We start from the raw sequence: 23,503 nt of genomic DNA, 5'->3' as shown, positions 1-23,503 counted from the left end.
GGGCTTCAGTGCTGTAGAGCAACCTTTAACCACTGGAGTAAATAGTATCCTTCAGAAGCATTGGAAAGGAGAAGGCCAGTCATCACATCTGTAATTTAAAAGAACACGTGAGAAAAGCTAGTGTAGTACATATAATCTAACCCAGTGGCCCCTAACTTTTAAAAGTGTATACTTCTATTAGGCCGTGGCTCAGTGGTTAACAAATCCAACTAGGGACCATGAGGTTGCGGGTTCGATCCCTGGCCTCGCTCAGTAGGTTAAGGATCCGGCGTTGCCGTGAGCTCTGGTGTAGGTCGCAGACATGGCTCGGATCCTGTGTTGCTGTGGCTCAGGCGTAGGCTGGCAGCAGCAGCTCTGAGTAGACCCCTAGCCTGGGAACCTCCATTTGCCTTGGTTGCAGCCCTAGAAAAGACAAAAAGACCAAAAAAAAGGGTATACTTCTATTAGTAAAGTATTTCTGCCAGTTACTCCCTGTATGTATTGTGTGTGTGTCTCACTGTGCTATCGTATTATGTATGCACAAAGATACCATGTACAGACAAAAATAGAACTTGAAAAGGAATGAGGAAAAAAAAAATTGAACTGTTTTTTTTTTCTCAGTGGCTTTTCTACCTCAGTGGAGTGCCTTGTCCTTTCCCACTTTGCAGAACACTGGTTTATCTAGTTTTTTCAACCTGAAATGTTATATTAACACTAAATTAGTGTTAAATATAAAATGTAAAGTATATATATCCATTTATGCTTTTATCAGCCTTCCCATATTTCTCTTACTGTGCCTTAGCCTTCCATTGCATCAGGCCTGGCTTATCCTACCCTCTCTTTCTTAAGAGCTCCTCTGCTGTTTTCAGAGGAAACATCATGCTCCATTCCAGGGCTGACCCATTCACCTAGTTTTTATGTTCTTAATCCCAGCCTCCTTTACCTTCTCTAAGACCTGACTCTGTTCTTTGTTTCTTTCCCACCAGCCTTTACATATGCTCAAGATTCCTTAAGCATTTTTCTTTTGCCTCTGCATCTCAGGAAGCTTCTGCCGCTTTCTGCTCTTTCGCTGCCAGTCTTCCCATTCACCCTTCAACTGCCTCCTGCCTTCTTCCTCCAGTTTGAACTGCATCGCTAAATCCACAGGTACATCTGCTTCTTTTGAGTCCTCCCTGACACACCTTTTTCTACCTAACCACTCCTTCCTAGGCTCTTCTGCAAGTTGTACCGCTTCAGTTTTCACTACGTGCAGGTCTTCCCCAGGTTTGCACCTTATCCTTTTTCTTGGTATGGCCTCTTCCTGTGTGATCTTATCTGCTTGTAAGCTCTCAGCCCTTCCCTGTACCCTTGTAGCTACTTCCAAACTTGTATAGACTGCCCTGACCTCTTTTCAAATTCCTGATTTGTATTTCCAGTTATCTGCTAAATATCTCTTCCTCGTTACCTCTGTGGTACTCAAAATATAACATGATTAAAGCCAGGTTATTTTGTTAAATCCCTAAAGCTGCTCTTCTTCAGGAGAGGAAGTCATTCTCCCAGTCACTCATATTAGACGGTTCAGTCTCTTCCTCCCATCCGTCACCAGATCTGTCCCTTTTAACTCTAAAATACCCCCAACTTCCCCATTCCCAGTGCTGCCCACCCTAGGGAAGCAACCTTATATAGTGGAATAAAAAGTATGTGTGTGTGTGTTTGTGTGTGTGTACACATATATGCACATATATGGCAGCAAGCATTATATAGCAGCCTTTGGAGTAGGGTTGACAAGTAGACCTGGATTCAGAGCCCAGTGCTGTTGTGTTCAGCTCTTCTTACTAGCTCTGTGACCTTGGGCATGTTGTTTAACTTCTCTTATTAGGGGTAACGGGCTACCTCTTAGGATCATTGTTAGGTTGTATTAAAGTAAAATGCATTGTCAATGCTAAAAACCCCTGCCTAGACTGTTAGCTAGATCCCTTCCTTACCTACCTGCCTGGAGTTTCTTCTCCACTCCACCTTACGCACTGCCAGCAGAATTTCTGAAATATAGATGGGATCGATCTTTTTATTTGCACATATCAAAAGTCTCTGGTAGTTTTCTGTTTTTTCAGGAACTTTGTGATATGAGTAATCATACACTTTGTCCTGGAAACCAGGGCACTTCAGAGAGTGAAAGGAGGTGTTGACAAGATTCCAGGACAGCTGCCATGGAAGTACTGTGGCTAATGGTGGTGCTGTGTAGACTGTTCTTTGGACACACCGTACTGCTCGCCATTCCCAGAATAGAGGTCTAGAATTCCTACCCTGCCCTCTCCCTGCTTTGGGAAGTCAGTTTCTCTCTCCCCCTCTCCTTCAGAATTCATCAGTCCCTCCTCCTGGACTGTGATCCTTTCCACAGATCTCAAACATAGCACTTACCTTTCTTTTATAAACATAATTGAACTCTTTCTGTCTCACTAGACTTGTGAACTTCAAGGACCAATTTTACTTGTCTTTAAATCCCCAGACACTCACACAGTACATGGGATCAAGTTTGTATTCAGTAAATGTTTATTGAATTAATAAATAAGTTGGATTTAGTGATTTGCCTTGTGCAATCCACCTGTGAATAATTCAAAACATTCTTTTTTTTTAATTCAGAACATTATTTGATTTTTTTTTTTTTTTTTTTTAGTCTAGTCCTTACCTCGTTTCATAAAAAATACATAAGGAGTTCCCGTCGTGGCGCAGTGGTTAATGAATCCGACTAGGAACCATGAGGTTGCAGGTTCGATCCCTGCCCTTGCTTAGTGGGTTAAGGATCCGGCGTTGCCGTGAGCTGTGGTGTAGGTCGCAGACGTGGCTCGGATCCCATGTTGCTGTGGCTCTGGCGTAGGCTGGTGGCTACAGCTCTGATTCGACCCCTAGCCTGGGAACCTCCATATGCCACAGGAGCAGCCCTAGAGGAAAAAAAAAGGCAAAAAGACAAAAAAAAAAAAAAAATACATGAGGCAGCTTAAAAGAATATAATATATAATAACATAAAATCAAAGTGGATTTTCTTTTTTTCTTTACGTTTTAATACTTGTTCCTACCCCACCCTTCAAGGAAGTATTTTTCTTAACCTAATGTTTGGTGTTTTCTTATTCACAATATCCATCTCCATAGCCACCTTCCCACTGGCCAGTTCTAACACAAAAGTAGAATTCCTTCTGTGGGACTTTAAGGAAAGCTTTTTCTTTCCTGATGAAAAGGAACAGATTGAGTTGGCCCAGTTATGCACTGCTCTTCTTCATCACTCTTCCTTCTTCAGTGGAACTGACGAGTGGTACCTAAAGAGGAAGCAGCCATTCGGCAACCATGAGGATGAGAGTCAACACACTGGGGATGGTGGAGTTGAAAAGCAAGAGGAACTTGGGTTCCTAGCCTCATGTTTAAGGCACTGAACCAGCCTTTGACTGGTACCTTCCAGGATTACTTATATACTGAACAGTAAACACCTGGTTCTCAAAAAGTTGTCAGTTGGATTTTCTGCCTCTTTGCAGCCAAACATGTTGCTAACTGATACACTCATTAACCTAACTTCAAACGTGTAACTTTTAAAAATTTTTTAAGCAGTCATAGTAATTTTTATAGAGCAGTTTCATAAGCTTTAAATGAAATAAATGCACTTGGTATTGTTTTTCTATCTGATAAATTTACAAAGTTGCCTTTCCTGTTATTTGAAATAACTTTACTACGTGTTGGTCAATAATGTCAGTGAATAATCCTGCTAGAAAATAAAGGTTTATGTTTTAAGAAAGCAAGTTTGCAAATGAATAGTTTTATTAGCACATATCTTTACATAGTATTTTCACTCCATTTTATCCTTTATTAAAAATTAATATTTTATATACATGTATGTATTTTCTACTTGAGATAACAGGTGTATTTCCCTGCAAAAAGTGTTGAGAAATTTTTCAAACCTTTTTAAGTTTGGTATTTAAGCCAAGAAGACCTTCGTATGCTTTAATTGCACCTATTTTAACTGCATAGTATTAAGAAGACTTTATTTATTAAGCATTTCATCAGCTTTAATGTGTTTTTTCCTTAGTACCAAGGATGATTGCTTCAGTGTTAACATTCAGCCCCCTGTTGGAGAACTGCTTTTACCTGTGGCCATGTCAGAGAAAGATTTTAAGAAAGAGCAAGGTGAGAGATGACTGCAATTTACTAGAAATTGACCCCCCAGATAACATATACTCATGACCCCCCCAAATAACATATGCTCATTCCTCTGGCTGGTCTCTAAAATAAATTACCATAGGTATATAGCCGTTAACACATGTCAGTGCACAGTCTTCCAATTTTTGCTTATGTTTTGCATTTATAAAATAACTTCAAAGGTATATGTCTACATTCTTGGTATCCTTGAAAATCAGTTAATATGTCTTAAATGATAAATTGATTCTAAATTAACTTTTCAGTATTGGGAGTTGTGGTTTGTCAGTCTAATGATGTATTAATGCATTTTGTACTAGTGAAAATGTCAGGTATTTGGGACTTGGCAAAGTCTTTCCACTATAAATGTTATGTTTCTATATTTCTATTCACTATAGAACTGCTTTTAATGTTCTACTAATATATTTTGCCCTTTACACATTAGAGTGCCTTACCCTTCAAAATAAAGTCCTAATTATAATATTTAAATACCTCCATTTTCTTTGGACCTTATTCTGTATTAAAGAAATGCTATGCTGTCAGGCTTTATCAGAGCTGAAACATTTTAAAATAGATACCAAAAAATAAAATATTTAGGTATTTTCATCAGAACAAAAGTATTAGTATCTTGGCCTTGCCCCAAATGTTGGTCAGTAATGTCAGTGAATAATCCTACTAGAAAATAAGGGTGTATGTTTTAAGAAAGCAAGTTTGCAAATGAGTTATTACTATTTTATTAGCACATATCTTAACATAGTATTTTCACTCCATTTTATTCTTTATTAAAAATTAATAAAGTTAAGCAGACCTCCTAATAAAAGTAATTTTTTCTTACATGAATATGGGAAAATAACTGCCTAATTTTATGTGTTTAATTAAGGATAGCATTTATAAAACTAGTACACCTGCACTATGCAGAAGTTCCTGGGCCAGGGATAGAGTGACCCAAGACACAGCAGTGACAGTACTGGATCCTTAACCCACTGAGCTGCCAGGGAACTCCAAAACTAGGACATATTTAAATGGTATAATCAGCAATTTTTTTAAAAGTTAATGTAAATCTAGGCTTTTTTTTTCCCCCTCTGGAGGGAGTTATTAAACAAAGATTCCCTTCATCTTGAGGTCATTAAATCATGCCTGTCAAGCTTCCATAAAGAACTAGGCACACACAAATATCTACACCTAAGGAGAAGGGCTTGCTTCCTGGCACTTCATCATTGTAGTGCCAGAGATTTTATTTTATTTATTTATTTTTTTTTAACTTAGAAGCCTTCACAGTCCGCAATGCCAAGAAGACCTGTTACAAGAGAATCTTACAAAGAAAATCTCATAGAAGACTGTAAATTAATAGTAATCTTTTATTCTTCTGCCTTATTTTTAAGTGATAAAAAAAGAATGACTAAATCCATCTTTGCATTTGCTCTTCTTGAAAGTCAATTATTGCTATAAGGAGAAAATCATATTTGTGGCTTTATTTTTCTGTTGACAAATTGAATTGATTCTTACATTTGCTATTCTTACCCTTTGCTGGCTAAAGCCTGCCTCTCTGCTTTACACCTGCTCAGCAAACCCAGGTGAGTGGCACACAGGGACTGGATAAGGCCTTGGCACATGTATTGTTAAGGGGATGTTCCTTTTTTGAAAAGTACAGCTACAGTGTATCTAAAGCAGCAGATGATCGTATACCCTTTCTCTTCGTCAGCTTTGGTTTAGAGTATGGACTTGGTATTTCGATCCAGTTTTTTGTGCTCTGCTGTGACTGAGGGGGTTTTTTTCCCTGACTAGCCACACAGAACCGTAATCGCGTGAGAGAGGTGCGCTTGGAGAACAGCTGTGGTCCTCTGCGGAGTTGTTGCCAAAATTCCTTTTTCTTCTGCCATTTTACTTCTATGGTTGTTGATTATTTGTCTGAATAAATCTGGCAGCTGTTTGCTATGTTTAATAGAGCAGAAAGGCTACTCTGAATAAAGCTATTTGAAAATTTGTTTATATGAAGTATTTGTAAATCCTTGCAAGTCTCTTGGCATTTCTGTATCATTCTTTCTGTCTTCCTGAATTCATTCTTTGATATGGGACTTGATGCTGGCAAATTTGCCACGGGTTTAAAGGGTCTTTTCAATAGCATCTTTTTAGTTCTAGATTTCAGCTGCTTTGGTAATAGAGGTCTCAATTCTCAACTTTACACATGTATTTGTTTGTTACACTACTCTAGGAAGAGCTTAGCTTATTTTGCAGAAGATATCTAGAAATGATTCCTTAGCTGAAAATTCTAAATCAGAATAAAAAATTCTGTTGCCTCAGATTTTCATAACACACAACTTTGGGAAGGTAAAATGCCGATAAATGTAAGAAGTGTCTGTGTGTGTCATTACATGCTAGCTTTAACTTGCTTTTCTATTTTAAGTAAAATGAATTTACATACTTAATATCTCATTTCGCAGGACATATATTTCAATACTCAAGCAATGCATTAAATATATTAACTAGGATTTAACTGAAGAGATGATAAATTAAAAACATGAAGAATATGGTTCTATTTTTGTACTAGAGACGTGCATCTTTGAAGTACATGTTAATATCTAATAATACTGCTAACAGGTCATACATATTAGATTAATTATTTTTAAAATGAAAAAGTTTTATTTCTGATATACAGTCTAAGCTATCACTTTTTCTCAGTTGTGGCAGAGTTCCATGACTAAACAGGCATGTTTATAAGGTTAGTAGTCAAAGTGCTGAACAAAAGATAATCTATCTTGTATGTTGAAGTTATCCAGAGTATCTATTATAAGCCTTAACCAGAAGTTATGTTTTGTTTTGTTTTTTTTTCATTACTATGAGTTTTGAGTCTGGCAGAGTTAGTTAATGATGTGGGATGATTTCAGTGCTCTAAACAAAATAAGATCTCTGTTTTACTTTTTAAAAAGGTAATTTCATTTCTTGAGGCGGTTTTAATTGTAAGAGACCTAAGCCAATTGCTTATTCCAAACTCCCTCCCCTTACTCATTTTCTTCTGATGAATTAAATTGGAAATCTAAAACTTAGGAAAATTTTTTAACTCTTATTTTCTCGTATTATTTTATTTACATTTTGGCAGTTAATTACAGCTGATTAACCTAAATTAAGTGCTGTCCATTGCCTCACCAAAATTAAGTCAAGTCTAATGAAGCAGCAGCTTCTCTAGCCTGAGAATTTCTAAATATTTTTCCACTAACTTTACCTTTGTTTTGTATGAGTAGGCTGTGTGGCGTTTAAAGTTTCTTTTTATAGGGGAAACTTTTAATGATATCTTGGCATATTTTTCTTTCCCATTAATTTAAGAATACCTGATATATTTTCATTTAGAAAAAAATCTCTGGTTTAAGAAATCTAGAATGGCTACTTAATTTTATTATGATTTATGCCTCCATCTTTTGTATTCCTAGCTAGCAAGATGCTAATTCTTTAAATGGTCAGACATTTACTATTTTCTGGCCCTTAACCACCACAAGCAATCATATTTGATGCCCCTTAATTAGAGCACCTTTTTTTCTTTCCAGGTTCTTTTTCCACCTCAGCAATCGAGACAATACATTTGCTTACCATGCTGCTCTCCTAAGTGTTCTTTTGCATGTAAATTAATCTTGATTCAGTTTACACTGTCATGCTGAGTGGTACAAATTGCCTATAACAATAAAACAGCATGAGTTAAAAATAAAGGGGGGTGGGAAGGCAGATTGAATGTGTGCCTTACTTGATAGGATGTTACTTTGCTTTATGCCAATACATTAGCTGACGATAATGAATCTTCTGTTCTGAAAAGCATGGTTTAGTTGATTTTTTTAATTTTACTTCAATGGAGCAGTACCTTGTCTCTTACAGACCAAGTTAGACAAACCATTAATGACAAGAGTGTTAAGGTTAAATATGAAGCAATGCATTCACTTCTCTGAGTGCTATCCATCTTTCCATTTACAGGAGCTTGACAAAAGTACTGGCTTTGTACAACATTTCCTTTAATTACATGCTGCGGGAAACAGGCTTTTAACATAAACATAGTTGCATTCATTTATTCAGCAGTTGCTCTTCAATAGAGCTTAATGGAGAAGGTTTAAATCCTAAATGAGTACACACATCTCTCAGCAGTGTTATGTCAGCAGCCACTGTGCTTTACTTAAAAGCAGTGTTTGACTGCTTGTGTGGTTTTTAAAGCTTTTTTGCCTAATGTTGAAGTTAAACAGTCTAAGACAGAACATAGTGTCCTTGAGTTTGAAAGTGGTTAGTAAAAACTGTTCTTTGTTAAAAGCTAAATAAGTCTTTTTACAGTGTTAGGCTTTAGTGTTTTCATGCTGCTAATCATAAGAGATTTTTCAAAATTTCTGTTGCGTTTGCAATAAATATCTAAATTACATAGGCCTAAAGATGGGTCTTTTAAAAACATAAAGTCAACTTTTGCCATATTTATAAATTGTTTTAAACTATTATGTCTCAAAAGATAATCAATTTTAGTAGAGACCGGTAGGTATCAATGCCTTACATTCACAAATCCAGAGAGATGGTATTTATTAGAATTATTTTGGGGGTTTTTAACCAGATACGAAATTTCAGTATTTCTTCCAAGTGTTTAGTATGTTATTGAATTTGTCCTTTGAATATTTATACATGAGATTCTGATATTAATAGCATGTCTTGTGTTAATTCTATGTGGTTTTTGTTCATGATTTTGCCTAATTTAGTTTCTTAAATGTTATTTGAAACATCTCTGGGACTTATGGTTTTCCACTTATATTTTTTGGTTTTCAAATGTTTTGTTTCAGAAATTTCGGTTGTTTTTGTCAGTAACCATCTTTCCACTTACTAGGCGAATACTCTTGTCACTAAAGTGCAGCTTCGTTACTTGTATATTCTCTAAAACCTTACCGTTCATGACTTGCAATCACTGTTGAGATAACTGATCCATTATATTGAGACGATTCATCACATAACGCTGTTAGTTATTCCAAAAACACTGATTTGTTCTCAAACCGCATTTGACAAAAAGAGATCTTTGAATGAAAAGGAGAGGGGAATAGAAAAATCCTAAAAAGTATTAATAGTTTCCAAGGCCCAAATTAATTGAGTATATTTTAAAGGGACTAAAATTGGAATTTTATCTGTTGTGATTCTATGTTTTTCTTAATCAATTTTAGTATTTAAAATCAGGTTTATTAAGAGTGGTATTTGATTGCATTTTTTACACATTTTCCCTCACAATGAGAATTTTTGGAAAAAATTTTAATCAGTTGCAATTCATTTTAATGTTATGATAATTATCTTGTAAATTACATGCTTATGTGGTATTGCTTTTCTTAAAAAGTTTTTAAGTTTTGGTGATGAGTTTAAAAATGTTTCGTGTGATATTCATAAAGAAATTAGTAAAACAGAGCCTTCTTTTGCTCTTACAGGAAGGCTAACAGGAATGAATGAAACCTCTACTCTAATTATTGCTGCACCGCAGAATTTTACTTCCTCTGTGATCCTTCAGAAGGTTGTAAACGTAGCCAACTTAGGGGTAGTTCCTTCTGGTCAAGATAATGTACACAGGTAGGTTCACCAACACGTGATGCAGAAATAACCTGTATTCCTGTATAAACATATGATTTTCAATGCACAGTTTTCCTTGAAAATAATAACCCTTAGATGTATATATGCCTCACCTTTTTTATCAGTCCATTTGACTGATTGGTTTGAATTAGGCCCTCTTCCCTGTTTCATACAATCACTAGGACACAGGTATGGACTTTCCTAGAAGATACAGATAGGGTACCTGCATTTTATTTATAATAGCTTGGTGGTTTGTTAAGCCACCTTGTATGAGGTAAGGTTGAGAATTCCTTATTTCACCAGATTCAGTGAATTTCTAGGAATAACCGCTTTATAAAGCAATGGATTTGGACTTTTTTACTTGAAAGGGGGAAAGTTTGGATATAGATTTCCTTTGACAGCAATCCCCTAAGGCTGCTTTCAGTAATAAGGAGCTGCTAGACAACCAACATGGGGTCAAATGCAGTTTCTCTTTCTTAGGCCAGGAATATCTTCACCACCAAGCATCTAAAACATGAGGTCCAAATTATTTGTCCTTAAAGGTAGCAGAAAATATGATTAGTGTGCATCTTCTTTGTATTCTTATGAATGCTCTTGGCTTGAAATGAAAGTAAATAATTACCCCCTAAATCAAGGTGCAGTTATTACCTAGTCCTCTGTGAGCTTAAGGGAATTCATTGCAAACTATCCTTAATTCCTCTGTCATTCTACTACCAGTGGCATGCTTCCAACATTACACATAGGAAATAAATTTAAAATCAAGGAGAATGCCTTCAGACCTTTAAAATGTATTTTTAAAATTAATACCAGAGACAAGAGAGGCCCCATATAAAGAATACTACAGGTAATATGGGTTTTAGGCTCAGCTCTGCCATTGTTGGGCTTTATAACTTCTCCTTCGGGCTTAAATTCCTCATCTGTTTAGAAATGGATTGCAGGGAAGAAAAGGGGATTGCCGTGAAATTCTGTGTCCTCTAGGAAAGAATATTGGACTTGACATCAGAAGAGCTGAGTTCAAGTCTTGATCTGCCGTTATAGAGTTGCCTAGCTCCATCCACTAATCATGACAAGGTGAAAACTGCATGTACAATTTACCTTGTCTTTTTTGTTTTTGTTTTTGTTTTTTGAGAGGGAGGTCCATAAGTAAGTTGCTTTGCTTAAGAGATCTGATGCATCCATTTCTCAATTCATCACAAGCCCTATCTATCTCATATAGGATGGTGATAAAATAATAAAATGGATGGATATTGGTACTACCATGCAAATACAATTTTTCAGTCTGTTCAGTAGGGAGGGAAATGAACAAAAAGACTTTCAGTAAAAATAAAAATGTTGGGTTTTCTGTGTTTTGTTTTCTGCTTTAAATACTTCTTTTCACTTTCCTGAGTGATTTTTCTCTACCAGAAGTTGTGTTCTGTTATTATTTATGGATCCTTTGAATTATTGAAATTACTGAAACACCAAAACATCATACACCATCTATAACTTTTAGCTTATGAAGTATAAAATTTTACCTGACACATCTACTATCAAGCAATACTTCGGTCTTGTTTTAATATGTTCTTTTGTCCTACAGAAAACAACATAGGTAACCCTTATTTATGTTGGAACTTCTAATTTAGTTTCTGTTTTGTTTTGTATGTGGTTTTTAACTTTTCTGAAAGCAGTGGCTGTGTTCCAGTTTTTTGTTTCTTAGAAGAAAATAGCCAAATTACCTTCTCAAAGCCAACTAATATGAAAGCTATTTTCCTATTGGTAAACAGACTAAGAAAGACACTCAGCACAGTTGTATAATTCTTACCAAAGCATAAAGTTTGCCTTTAACTTGTCTTGGTGGTTTGGAACTTCATGCCTGTTCAAGTGATTAAATTATAGTCAGTTCGCAATTGTCCAGACTCATGCAGAGGAGACGCCCAACTAGGTAATGGCTTTGGGCTGCAGAGACTGTCTCTGCTCCTCATTTGCTTCTGCAATGTCTTGACACTTTTCTAACCCAGACTTATCACAGTGGCCTGGTATTTGGCTCTGGAACTTGGTGGAAGAGTCCAGGTTACTATGAAGCCAAAAGTGAATAAAATGCCTAGATATAATTCAAATTAGGTCATGCTATATTAACTTGCCTCACAAGTCTCATCTTACTGAAAAGATTTTACATTTTTTTTTTATAGATAAGGTATGGCTATAATAATTTGTTCAATTTTGAAGGCATCAAAGTAATAAATACCTAGTTATTTGTATTTTTCATACAGAAATTGACAAAAATTATTATCCTGCAGATATAACATTTTTGCCATGCTCATAACAGTTAAAACAGAAATAAACAATTGTTAGTAAAATCTTTATCAATGGCTTTCTTAATTTCATTTAAAATGAAATAGCAATTACTGTTTATATAACAGAGGTTAACAGTATACCTCATTACTGAACTGTATTCATGTTTTTGACAGTAGTGTTCAATTGTATATATAACCTTGTGGGATGAATGAGTTTAAATATCTAAGCTTATATATGATTTAACTGTTGGTAATAACATTAAAATTTCTGTGAGGTTGTTGAATGACTTCTCTATTCTGTTATGGTTGCTTTTTTGAGTTTATGAAAAAGGTTATATATTAATGATAATCAGTTTAAAATTTAAAGGACAACAAGCATGAAAAGCATTTTGACTAATAGTATTTTAAGAAATGAAAATTTCAGTACATTATATCCTTGGCTGGCCTACATGTTCTATTTCATGTTTCAAGATCTTTTATTTCTGAGAGGACTTTTTAGTAAGCACTGGAGTATTCTTTCTGACCATTTAGTGAATGAAGTTCCCATTGTCTAGTTTTAGGATAATTTATTCCTACTACTCTTAACAATTTGAATATTTTTTCACTAAATACCAAGTTAAAAAGTACTTAATTTAAGAATTAACTAAGAAAAAGTGAATCTTCATTAATATGCAAAAGTATATAATAGTATAAAGTAGAAATTTTAATTGAATACACAGTAGAAAATGGTTCCTAACATGTTAGCAGAAAATGCCTCCATTAAAAAAAAAGTCAATTAAAGGAGCACAAGTTTTATGAAATTCACTTCAAAAACCAGGAGCATTTTCAGTATAGTTAATCACTTCTAAAGATCAGCTGAGAAAGCATAACTGCTTTTAGATTATGTGACATTTAGTTTTGATTTTCTAAATGAGCCATAGAATCAGAAAGCCAACCCCGTATACTATTGAAAGATTTAATTTTATCCTCATCTTCGTAGTATGTACTTACTGATTAAAAAGGCAGCTCTTTGAGAACAAAACCATCTTATTGAGATCTATAGAGTTATGGTCATTGTGCCAGTCTGCTGTTTTCCAAATTACAATTCCCACATGATAAGGCGTGATACAGAAGTAAGAATCAAAAAAGTCATTAAAAGCATTTGTTAAAAATATACAACCAAATATCTTCATGTCCTGTGTTAGATATTCATATATAAATGTGAGACGCTGTCCAAGTCTTAAAGCATATTGTTTAAAACAATGCCAATAAGCTGATACATGAAGCATAATCAAAAGGCAGAATGGACAACAGTGAACCAGTATATGAATGGATTGAAAAGTTAAAAGGTGAAGATTTTATGTGTTTTAGGGGAGATGAGAGAGCCTAGCAAATGGAATTACCAAGTTTTCTAGGGCCAGGAAAAATGTCTTGTGCTCCTCGGAGGAAGAAAGGGGTTTATGAAAGAGGTTCTTGTTCAACCACGTCAAAACTGAGGTGCATTTACTTCAGTTTCATTGCTTGTCCTCTGATAAACCAATGTGCAGTGACCAAAACACAGAAAGCTGAAATACAACTTCAAAATTGCTAAGGATTTTCCATATAAAAGAACCATGTAGGAGTTGGTATAAAACTCAGATTCCTGGGACCCACACCCCAAAATTCAGATTCAGGACATCCGGAACAGGACCCAAAAATCTGCATTTTAGCCAGTACTCCAAGTGGTTGCCCGCAGATGTTACAGAACTTCGTAGTTAATGAGAGCCACATGGCTCATTTTAAAATATGTTTTTCTGTGTTTCTATATTTCTTTTTTACAGAGTAGTCATTAAGGAATGCCAGTAGACAGACTGTTTGGTTTAGGCTTGTCTTAGGTCTGTACACTCCGCCTGACAAAAGAGTGTTTTGTTAGAGTAGCACTTACAGTGCCGGCTGTGAAACAGTCTTAGACCGTGAGTTCGTCTTTCAGCAGTCTCAACATTTTACATTTTAACCCACTTTCAGGAATTCTGACATTCATATGCAGTAGTATTGTTAAAGCAGTTGTCATACAACCTACTCATTTTGCCCTTTCCTAAACAACAAATTGACCTTATAAGGGGAACATGTGATAACTGAGTGAAAACAGAAAACCTTGTCTCTGCCATGATTTTATTTTAGTTCTTAAGCTTATTCAGTAAGACCTTAGAACAGCTTTCGTTATTAGCTTGTATTCATTACTTACATTCTTTTTACCCCCTATGTATCTTAACCTATGGTTTGGATTTTACTTACCCTGTCACTTTTTTTTTTTTTTCCCTGTCTTTTTAGGGCCGCACCCGCAGCAAATGAAGGTTCCCAGACGAGGGATTGCATCGAAGCTATAGCCGCTGGCCCATGTCACAGCCACAGCAATGCCAGATCCTAGCTGCTTCTGTGACCTACACCACAGCTCATGGCAACGCCGGCCAGATCCTTAACCCACTGAGCAAGGCCAGGGATTGAACCTGCGTCTTCATGGATCCTAGTCAGATTTGTTTCTGCTGAGCCACGATGGGAGCTCTACCCTGTCTGTCACTTTTTGAATCTGCAAATTTTGAACATATTCAACATGTGAATAATACAATCCTAGTAGAATAAATGTTGTTTTACTGTTGTTACTTAGATCCTTAACGGTTAGAAAAATATGGTGCTCTGAATGGAACAGTGAATCCATGGCAGCCTAGCAGCCAGTTTTTAAATTTATCAACACATGTAAAGGCAGCTTAGTATTTTAGGATTAAAATAAAAATCTTAATTTAATTAAAAGTTTAAACATAAAAAACAACTTGTTTTCATTTTTAGGCATTAAACTCATCCAGTGAATCACTATCATATGCATGTTTAATGGTTTGTATAACTCCTTCATTCAATATTTTTTGATGACCTTTGTGACAGATTTTGTTGGTGTTGGAATTACCAACATGACATAGTTAATTCTTGGTGGGGTCTTTGATATTTTCCTTTCTTTCCTTCTTAGATTGATCAGCCTCTCTGTTATTGCTTTTGTTGGCTAGTTGCTTTATTTCTTTTCCCCTGATAACTGTGGAATATTTGAATACTGGGTAATTTTGAAGGGACCATAATGGAAGAGAATGACATTTGATGTTTTGGTGCCCTAATTTTATAAGCCTGATACTATAGTCATCATACTTCATCTGCCTTAAAACAAAAATTTGTGTAAATATTTGTTACTATAAAGATGCCAGGCTTCAGTCTTTTCTACGTATGACAAATTTGAAATCTCAAACAGGACTAAAGATTAGTGATTAGACTTTTTCTCAAGTTAGTGGTTGTCCACTAGAGGGCAGCACTGCTTTTTTGTCTGACTGCTCTGATCTCTGCAGGCTCTGAGCAGCATTTCATTGAAAACAAACGTGGACCTCAGTTAATTTTTACACAGAAGGCATATTTGGATATTTCAGAAATAACCAAACTTCACAGTTGATTTTTGCTGTAAAACATTTTATATTGGACTTTATTTAATTCTGGGTTTGTAAGGTAATATTCTACAGTGCAACAGTTTTACAAATAGGAGTACATACATATTTTCATGTAAAAATGAAAGAAAGGTATTCTTAATGATTCTCCTTCTGGGTTGACAGTTTTATAAGGCATCAAAGAGAATGGGGTAAGAATTTATTTGTTTTACTCTCTGGTTTTCTGTTAGTAAGTCCCATCCCACCTTACCCCACCAAACAAACCAAAAATGCTCTGGAATAACTAGAGTGTTTCATCTCTTCTTTGAGAAAGTGCACTTTTCTGCATAAAGAAAGGGAATACATCGTCGTTGACAAGATAGTGTGGGGAGTCATTTTTTATATCAGTTCTAAAGATGAGAATCGAAAATTGAGAGTCCTAAATTATGATGGTAGCTGATGTTTTGTTTTAACTTTTCTCATCAGAACGTTAAAGGAAAGCACTATAGTACTGCTGGCTTTCTTTAAATAATAGGGGAAAATACATTGGCTTCAGATAAATTCTCTAAACTTGAATCACATGCAAATTTTTTCTCAATATTAATTCACTAGGATAATGGGATTAACTTCAAAATGCATTTTTATAGTCAACAAAATGGGATTTTTTTTTTTACAACTTGGACATTCTCTGCCTTTTTAAAATGTTATGCTGTATTAACTCAAAATTATAAGGATTTATCATTTTAAATCCTTTGGAAAATAATACTCCACATCACCATGCTTTGGTATTTGATGTTAGGAGGCTTATTCAAACCAGCGTTTCTTACAAATAATCATTGTGCGACTTTATTACACATTTGTCAACTTTGGACTAATTATTTTTCTACAGCGAGGGCAGGGCACTGCATCTTGTGATCGTCTTTCTTACTAATAGGATTCTGTCTGCTTCAGCAGGCAGTAATTGAAGGCTTCATGTACAGAGTAGGGAAAAAAAAAAAGTTTTAGCCTGAGTAGGCCATTGTCACAGCTTCTGGTAACCAGTAGAACAGAAAACACAAGGAAATTGAACTCAGAATAGAAAAATCAGAAACCAGGAAGACTATCCAAGAGAAGAAAAAGCATGTCTTAGAGCTGTTGCATTAAGTGTAGCAAATATGATTCTGCGTAAAAAAAAATTGATGTTTGTGAATACCCTGGAGGTTGATGCAGCCTCTCAGATAAGTATTTTTTAATTCATGTTTTTCTATTAACATTTCAGGTATTAAAACAATTGAGTCATAGGATTATTTTCCTTCCAACAAAGAGCATTTATGGTCCTTAGCCATGTTCTCACAAATCTAAAAAAAAAAAAAAAAAAAAAAAAAGTATGGTTTAAGTGCATGAGGGAATAAGTCCATGTATTGCAGATAATATATTTGTTCATATTTGTTGTTGTTATTTGACCTGTTCTCATAATTCTGTCAATAGTTCAAACAAATCAACTTTTTAAGAAGAAAGATATATACTTGGCATTTTGGTTTGGCAACCAGCTTATTTCGTTGTTGTTTTTTTTTTTTTTTTTCCTTTAAATCTGAGGAATATGTATAGATAGGCTTCAGAGATTAAATGTCAATTGCTAGAGATAAGAGATGAAAAGACATTTAATAAGATGAAATACAGGCCTCTCCAAACAGTTTTACCTTCTCAGTTGGTGATTACGAAGAGCAAGTGCTTGGTGGTAGAGTGAAAATGAAAAATTATGAAAAATACCTAGCTGGTATCCTTTTAATAACATGGAGCCCATCGTACGTAGGCAATACATCTTTAACTGTCACCCACTTATTTGTTCTCATTTGTGGTGTCCCGGTGTTGGAGGTTGGGTGGTCCCCCACTAGTCCGTCCCTATGTTACAGCTCCATTCGAGATTTTCTATTTGTCATTACCGGTGTCTCTTTTGAAAGGAGTGGGGATGAGGAGTGTTTAATTTTTCTTTTTTAATCTTGAAAGGCGGAAATGTAAAATATTAACAACAAAGCATGAAGTCAAGATGCTTTGAATTACAGAATACTGCAAATCAGGTCAACACTTTTTGAAGAGAAAAATCTTCCTTCTTAAAGTTTTTGGAACGACAGTAGATTGTATGCATATTCAGTGAAGAAGAAAAACCTTAATTTGTCTCTTGACTGAATAAAAAGATATTAAGAGTGCATTTTGCCTGTATTAAGAGAATGTGTGTGTGTGATCTAGAATCAGAATGCTTGGTTGGGTTCAAATTTCTGCTCCATCATTCACGAGCTATGTGTCCCTGAGCAGGCTTCTCAATTTCTCTGAGCCTCAGTTTCCTCATCTATCAACTGCCCTGACTCATAGAATCAAATGAAATAATGCAGATGAAGTACTTAGTACCCCCTGCACAAAGCATTTAATAAATGGTAGCTGCTGTTGTCCTTAAAAATGTCACAGGTCTTCTGAAAAAATGTATTACAGTGTGATCTTAGTTGGAGGCCAAGTACAAAGGTTCCGATGTCAGCCTTCAAATGTAGTATGTAAGTATTTAGTGTGTTTAGTGTATCGTTATTTGACCCACACTGTCTTTATAATCAATATGCCTTACATCCAAAAGCTAGGTATCTGTTATTTACTCACGACTACTTTTTCCTTAACTGTCTCTTTAAATATATGTTAAAGCATCGTCTGTTTGGGAGTTAAATGATTAATAAATTTTGGAGGGTAGCTTCTGCTTTCCATGGACGAAAGCAAACCAATTGTAATCCTGCTGTGTTCCAATTAAATACATCCCTTTTGAACTGTGAAATGAGAGTGTCAGAACATCTGATCCTCTAGTCTTTAGCTTTAAAACATTGCTTCCATCATTTGTACCCACTAGAACATAGATTCCTAGTTGAAAGGAGGTTGCTTTCCCACCAGCTAACAGTGTTTATTGCTAGGATGATTTGCTTCACATGTTTCCACTGCAGCGTAAGCAAATGCCTCGGTTCTTATGCCCCTATTGCTTACAGTATTGAGAATGCTGTGGTAACAAGATGTTTAAAACATGTACACGATACTAGTTTTAAACTCTGTAAACCTGCTGACATCACAATTGACATTTGTCTCTGCTGAGTGTGTATTATTGTAACATCAAGTCTAAGTTTTAACAGAAAGAAGAGAAAAAATGCCCTGGGGCTTGGCAGCCCCCTCATTCAAATAGCAGCACTTCTGTAATCCTGTTCAATCTTCTTCTCCATGTCCCAAAGCACAAATGTTAAATAAATACAGGGACTAATGAGACTATCTTTGACCTAATGAGTCACTGTTAGAAATAGGGACCTCTGCGGAAATATTTGTTGAATGAAGATATGGTGGTGACCACATCTGTAGGGAAAGTGGCCCAAATGGGTGACACAGTAGAGCCACCTAGCATCTATCACCTGGTGACCTGGTTTAACAGAAATGCAGAAACAGGGTTCTCCTCTGAAGCAGAAGAACCTCAAAAATCTGGATAAAAAGAAATGCAGAAACCTACAAGGGGTAATAAAAAAAGAAAGATCATTGGGGGCATTGGTGATCTTTTTGTTCTCCCATAGATGCAATTGAGGAGTTACCGTCATGGCTCAGCAGAAACAAATCTGACTAGTATCCGTGAGGACACAGGTTCGGTCCCTGGCCTTGCTCAGTGGGTTAAGGATCTGGTGTTGCCATGAGCTATGGTGTAGGTTGCAGACTCGGCTTGGATCTGGCGTGACTGTGGCGTAGGCCAGCAGCTATAGCTCCGATTTGATTCCTAGCCTAGGAACCTCCATATGCTGTGGGTACAGCCCTAAAAAGACAGAAATTAAAAATAAAAGTAAAAAATAAATTTTAAAAAAAGATGCGGTCAAGGTGCCCAATCTCTAATCTCTTGTGTGTGCTTCTAAACAGGAGCTGGATCGGTACACTCAGAGCTTTATAAAACCTCTTTAAAAACATTGGTATTATTTCTCTTCCTAAACCGGTTACTAACAGTCGCTTCTCTCAGTAGAAAACCTGCTCTGTCGGATTTCTTACAAGTCTTCAGCGTGTTTGGAGAGAGTACACAAATAAGTGGCTAGGGAGGTTTCTAACATACTTCATATACCACCCATTAGCTAACATTTTAAAACACGACTTAAAAGTGTGGATAATATTTTCAGTTTGTTAAAGGTAGTGTTTATGTTTTGCCTTCGATGCATTATTCTAATTATCATTGGAAAACTCATTTTCATGCTTCTAGTTAGGCCAAAAATGGCTTGTTAGGTTCCCCTCCTCCCCGGAAAAAAAAAGGAAGAAAGCAAGAAAAAAGAATCTTAATATGTTATGAGATCTCGATGTCATTTTTTAAAGAAAAACTCAAAAAAGAAATTACTTTTCATTTAAAGAGAATCTGCTTCCTGCTTAAGTGGCTAATATTTTAATTAAGTTGGGAGTGAAGTTTTTCTGAGTGTCTCCTGATAAACTCCCTCTTTTATGTTGATGGTAATTAAACAGATCCCCGAGGACGTCGCTGGCTCTGTGCAAGGCCCGTGCTAATTGTCAGACATGAGACACTGACCAGTTGGTTTGCTCTTGAATAGTGCGCAGCGTGCTGTCAGCGCAGCAGTCTTATTTCTACGTATTGTAAGCCGTTGTCAGGGCTAACTGGGTGCCATTGTGGCTGAAGATGTTGCGCAAATTGAGGCAGATGGCCCAGATTCAGACACGTGTCACACAGAAAGGGAAAAGGGGATTGGCCCTGCAAAGTGGGGTCACAGCAGGTCACAGACCTGCTCTACACTTGTTAGTGTTTTCAAAAGCTCATGTGCAGCAACTTTGTTTTTCTCCAGTCATCCCTGCAATCAGAACCCCTCCCCCCTCCCCCTACCTCCCACCCCCCCACACCCCCCCCCAGAAATGTGTGGAACACGCTCCATGTGGGCAATGGAGGCCTAGGAGGGAACCGTCTTCCTTCACCTTTCTGGGCCTCCCCTGTGCAGGCAGAATGAATTAGCAGGATTGACAGAAGTTCATTGTGCCTGCAACGGCTTTTCAGTCAATTGCAATGCTTAAAAGGCTAGTTTTGCTTTTAATTCCATGTAATTAGTAGGTTCTTCATGTCTTGGAATTTAGTAATGGAGCCTTGGACCTCAAGTTTCCTCTATTATGTTCTCAAGCAGAAAGAAGATCTAATGTTCTGGACATTAAAAAAAAAAAAAAAAAAAAAAAAAAACGCAAACAGAGGGAGCGTGGTGTCGCACTCAGCTGTCTCTGGTTTTTGGTACATGTCATCAACATTAGAGGTGGAAGTGGAATGTTTTAACGTGTGAATTCATTGAAACTTATTAAGAGTTCCATAATGCACGTAAAATTATCTAAGTTCTTGCATAATCATTTTCATATATGAGGAATTAAAATGTCAAGCTCTTTGAGAAAGGTACCCTTTCTTAACCTGTTTTCAAGATAAAAATAGAGGGGTTTACTTTAAATGGCCCTATGCATGGTGAAATGTTAAATAGCGAAGAAAGGAATGATTCCCAAATATACAGTGATGAAGAATTAGTCACATGCATCTGTTGTTCAAACTAATAAGTCAAATAGAACTCCTTTGTTTTCTGATCTCTCCTGAAGATGCACTAACATTTACCTGCTTGTGGTAAGCATGGTGCTGGGCAGTTTATTGATTTTTCAGAAGAATGCTTGGCTTTGGGTTTTGGGCAGTAGGGAACCTGTCATAAATTATTGAGCAAAGAGGAGTTATTTTAAACCCATTTGAATGTATGCCGTCTCCTTTTCCCCCCTCATGATAAAAGGTCTCTCTCTCTCTTTTTTTCTTTCCAGGTTTGCAGCTAAAACTGTGCACAGTGGGTCATTGATGCTAGTCACCGTGGAACTGAAGGAAGGCTCTACAGCACAGCTTATCATAAACACTGAGAAAACTGTGATTGGTTCTGTTCTGCTGCGGGAGCTGAAGCCTGTCCTGTCCCAGGGGTAACCTGCCTACATCTGGGCTTCAGAATCTGGCACACAGCGAAAGTGCCTGGCATCCACTACTGCTGCCTTTCATTTATAATAATAGCCCTTCCATCTGGCAGTGGGGGGAAGAATACACTCTTGACATTCTTGCCTCCTGCTTTAGAATGCTAGTGTGTATCTATCATGTATGCAACACTTTCCCCCTTCTCGCTTTGCTAACCAAAGAACATATATTTTACTGTCAGTTATCTCAACTCTTAAATCCATGTGGCATTTTCTCTGTCCTGCTACTTCTTCTGGCCTTCTCAGCTTTCCTTCTCTTTTTCAACAATGATGGACATGGCTTGGATATTTAAAGTTCACTGGAAATCATCTCTCCTCCCACTGTAAGCAAAAATCAGCCTAGAAATCATCTAAATGGCCTCTCAACTTGGTATGTGAAAATGGGAAAGCATGCTTTTTAGAATTCAATTCACAAACAACAATTTGTCTGCAATATTTTGTTCTGCGAATTTCCTGGGGTTGTAATTGCTTATGGACAACTGTCATCATGAAATTATCCCTAAATAATAAATAAACTAGCATATAAATAACATTTGTCTTTGCATTTTTAATGAGAAGTTGTTCATAGTCCTGAAGTCTACATGCTGAGGTTTCTTTAAATATTTTAAGTGTTATATTGTACAGAGAAACAATGGGGTTTAGTTAGTGAAAGAAAAAAACACTTTCAAACCAGGTAGAGTTTCTACTTTGATTATAGTTAACTCCAAGAAAAATGTCGATATGTTTAATAACAAAAATAGCAATAAAAATCTTGCCTCTTAACAATTTTGATCTATTAATAGAGATCTGATTACAAGGCCTATAACAGTTACTCAAGAAAGTTTTGGGGAGTTCCCGTCATGGCGCCACAGAAATGAATCCGACTAGGAACCATGAGGTTGCGGGCTTGATCCCTGGCCTCACTCAGTGGGTTAAGGATCCGGCGTTGTCCTGAGCTGTGGTGTAGGTTGCAGACATGGCTCGGATCCCACGTTGCTGTGGCTCTAGTGTAGTCTGGGGACCTCCATATGCCGAGGGTGCGGCCCCAAAAAGACAAAAGACAAAAAAAAAAAAAATTATTTGAATCACATTGTTCCTTTATAAATCTTGATGCCCAGCTTTGATGGACTGACAGGCCTTTGGAAACTATATAAACTAAATGATAGAAATGCTAACAACTAATTATATGATCAATTTCTTAGCACTTTTCCCTAGGGTATTTCTATTACTGCTAACTCGGGCAATTTTCTGTTTTTATTAGGATTGTTCTCTAGTGAAAACTTCTTTCCTAATACTTTTAAAACCTTGTATGTACCTTTCCGAGACAATGTAATAATAGGCTTTAAGACAGTTCCTTTTGTATAGAACCGCATAATGATTTTTAAAAAGTAAAAAGAGTACATTGCTTGAAATGTTGTAGTACATAAATAAAGGGGAAAGAAAAACCAAAAGAAATGCTCTTAAAACATAAAGGCCATAAGAAAAAGTATTTAAGTGTTTGAGGTCATGAGTGGAGTGGAGTGCCAACAAGATGGTTAGATTTTCCTGCTCCTGCAATAGAGCAGTTAAACTGGGTGAGGTGCTGCTGTGTGTGGCTTCTGCCTCACTCTGGAGACGACGATGGTTCCCCTAGAAGCACCTCTGTCATTGCAGCCTTTTGGCATTTCCGTTATTAACCCTACTCCTTGGGGCTTTATGACTTTGGATTTTTTAAGTCCACAACTTTTTGAAACATTGTAAAGAATTTGACAAGCTAAATACCCATTTTCTGAAAAGTACTTACTGTCAGCAAAGCAGAGGGGGACATGCACACTGTGATGTAGAGAGATTTTTATTTTCCTTAAATTAAGGCACTCATCTTTGAAAACAGGTCATGCATTTGTCTGGTTTTTATTTATTTATTTATTTTTTATTTGCTTTTTAGGGCCGCATTTATGGCATGTGGAGGTTCCCAGGCTAGGGGTTGAATTGGAGCTGTAGCTGCGGACCTACACCACAGCCACAGCAACGCGGGATCTGAGCCATGTCTGCGACCTACATCACAGCTCATGGCAATGCCAGATCCTTAACCCACTGAGCGAGGCCAGGTGTCAAACCTGCATCCTCATGGATACTGGTCAGGTTCGT

General features: G+C 36.6%; 1 protein-coding gene across 2 annotated transcripts in view; it reads left to right on the top strand.

Moving 5' to 3' along the window:
* Positions 1–21,927, top strand: part of AP3B1 (adaptor related protein complex 3 subunit beta 1) — a 267,807-nt gene extending 245,880 nt beyond the window's left edge. Inside the window, 3 exon segments of one of the 2 annotated variants that reach the window (NM_001098585.1) lie at positions 4,031–4,128; positions 9,561–9,699; positions 21,200–21,429. In NM_001098585.1, the coding sequence (NP_001092055.1) occupies positions 4,031–4,128; positions 9,561–9,699; positions 21,200–21,353 (391 nt within the window). In that variant the 3' untranslated portion in view covers positions 21,354–21,429. 2 annotated transcript variants of the gene reach the window in all.
* The last annotated feature ends 1,576 nt before the right edge of the window (positions 21,928–23,503 follow it).

The sequence above is a fragment of the Sus scrofa genome, chromosome 2, assembly GCF_054392235.1.
Source record: "Sus scrofa isolate SSC_HxYL_T2T_F1_AM1 chromosome 2, Sscrofa_HxYL_maternal_Yorkshire_Landrace_v2.0, whole genome shotgun sequence".
NCBI lineage: Eukaryota > Metazoa > Chordata > Mammalia > Artiodactyla > Suidae > Sus > Sus scrofa.
Note: the sequence above shows the minus strand (reverse complement) of the source record. Positions and strands in the feature narration are given on the sequence as shown.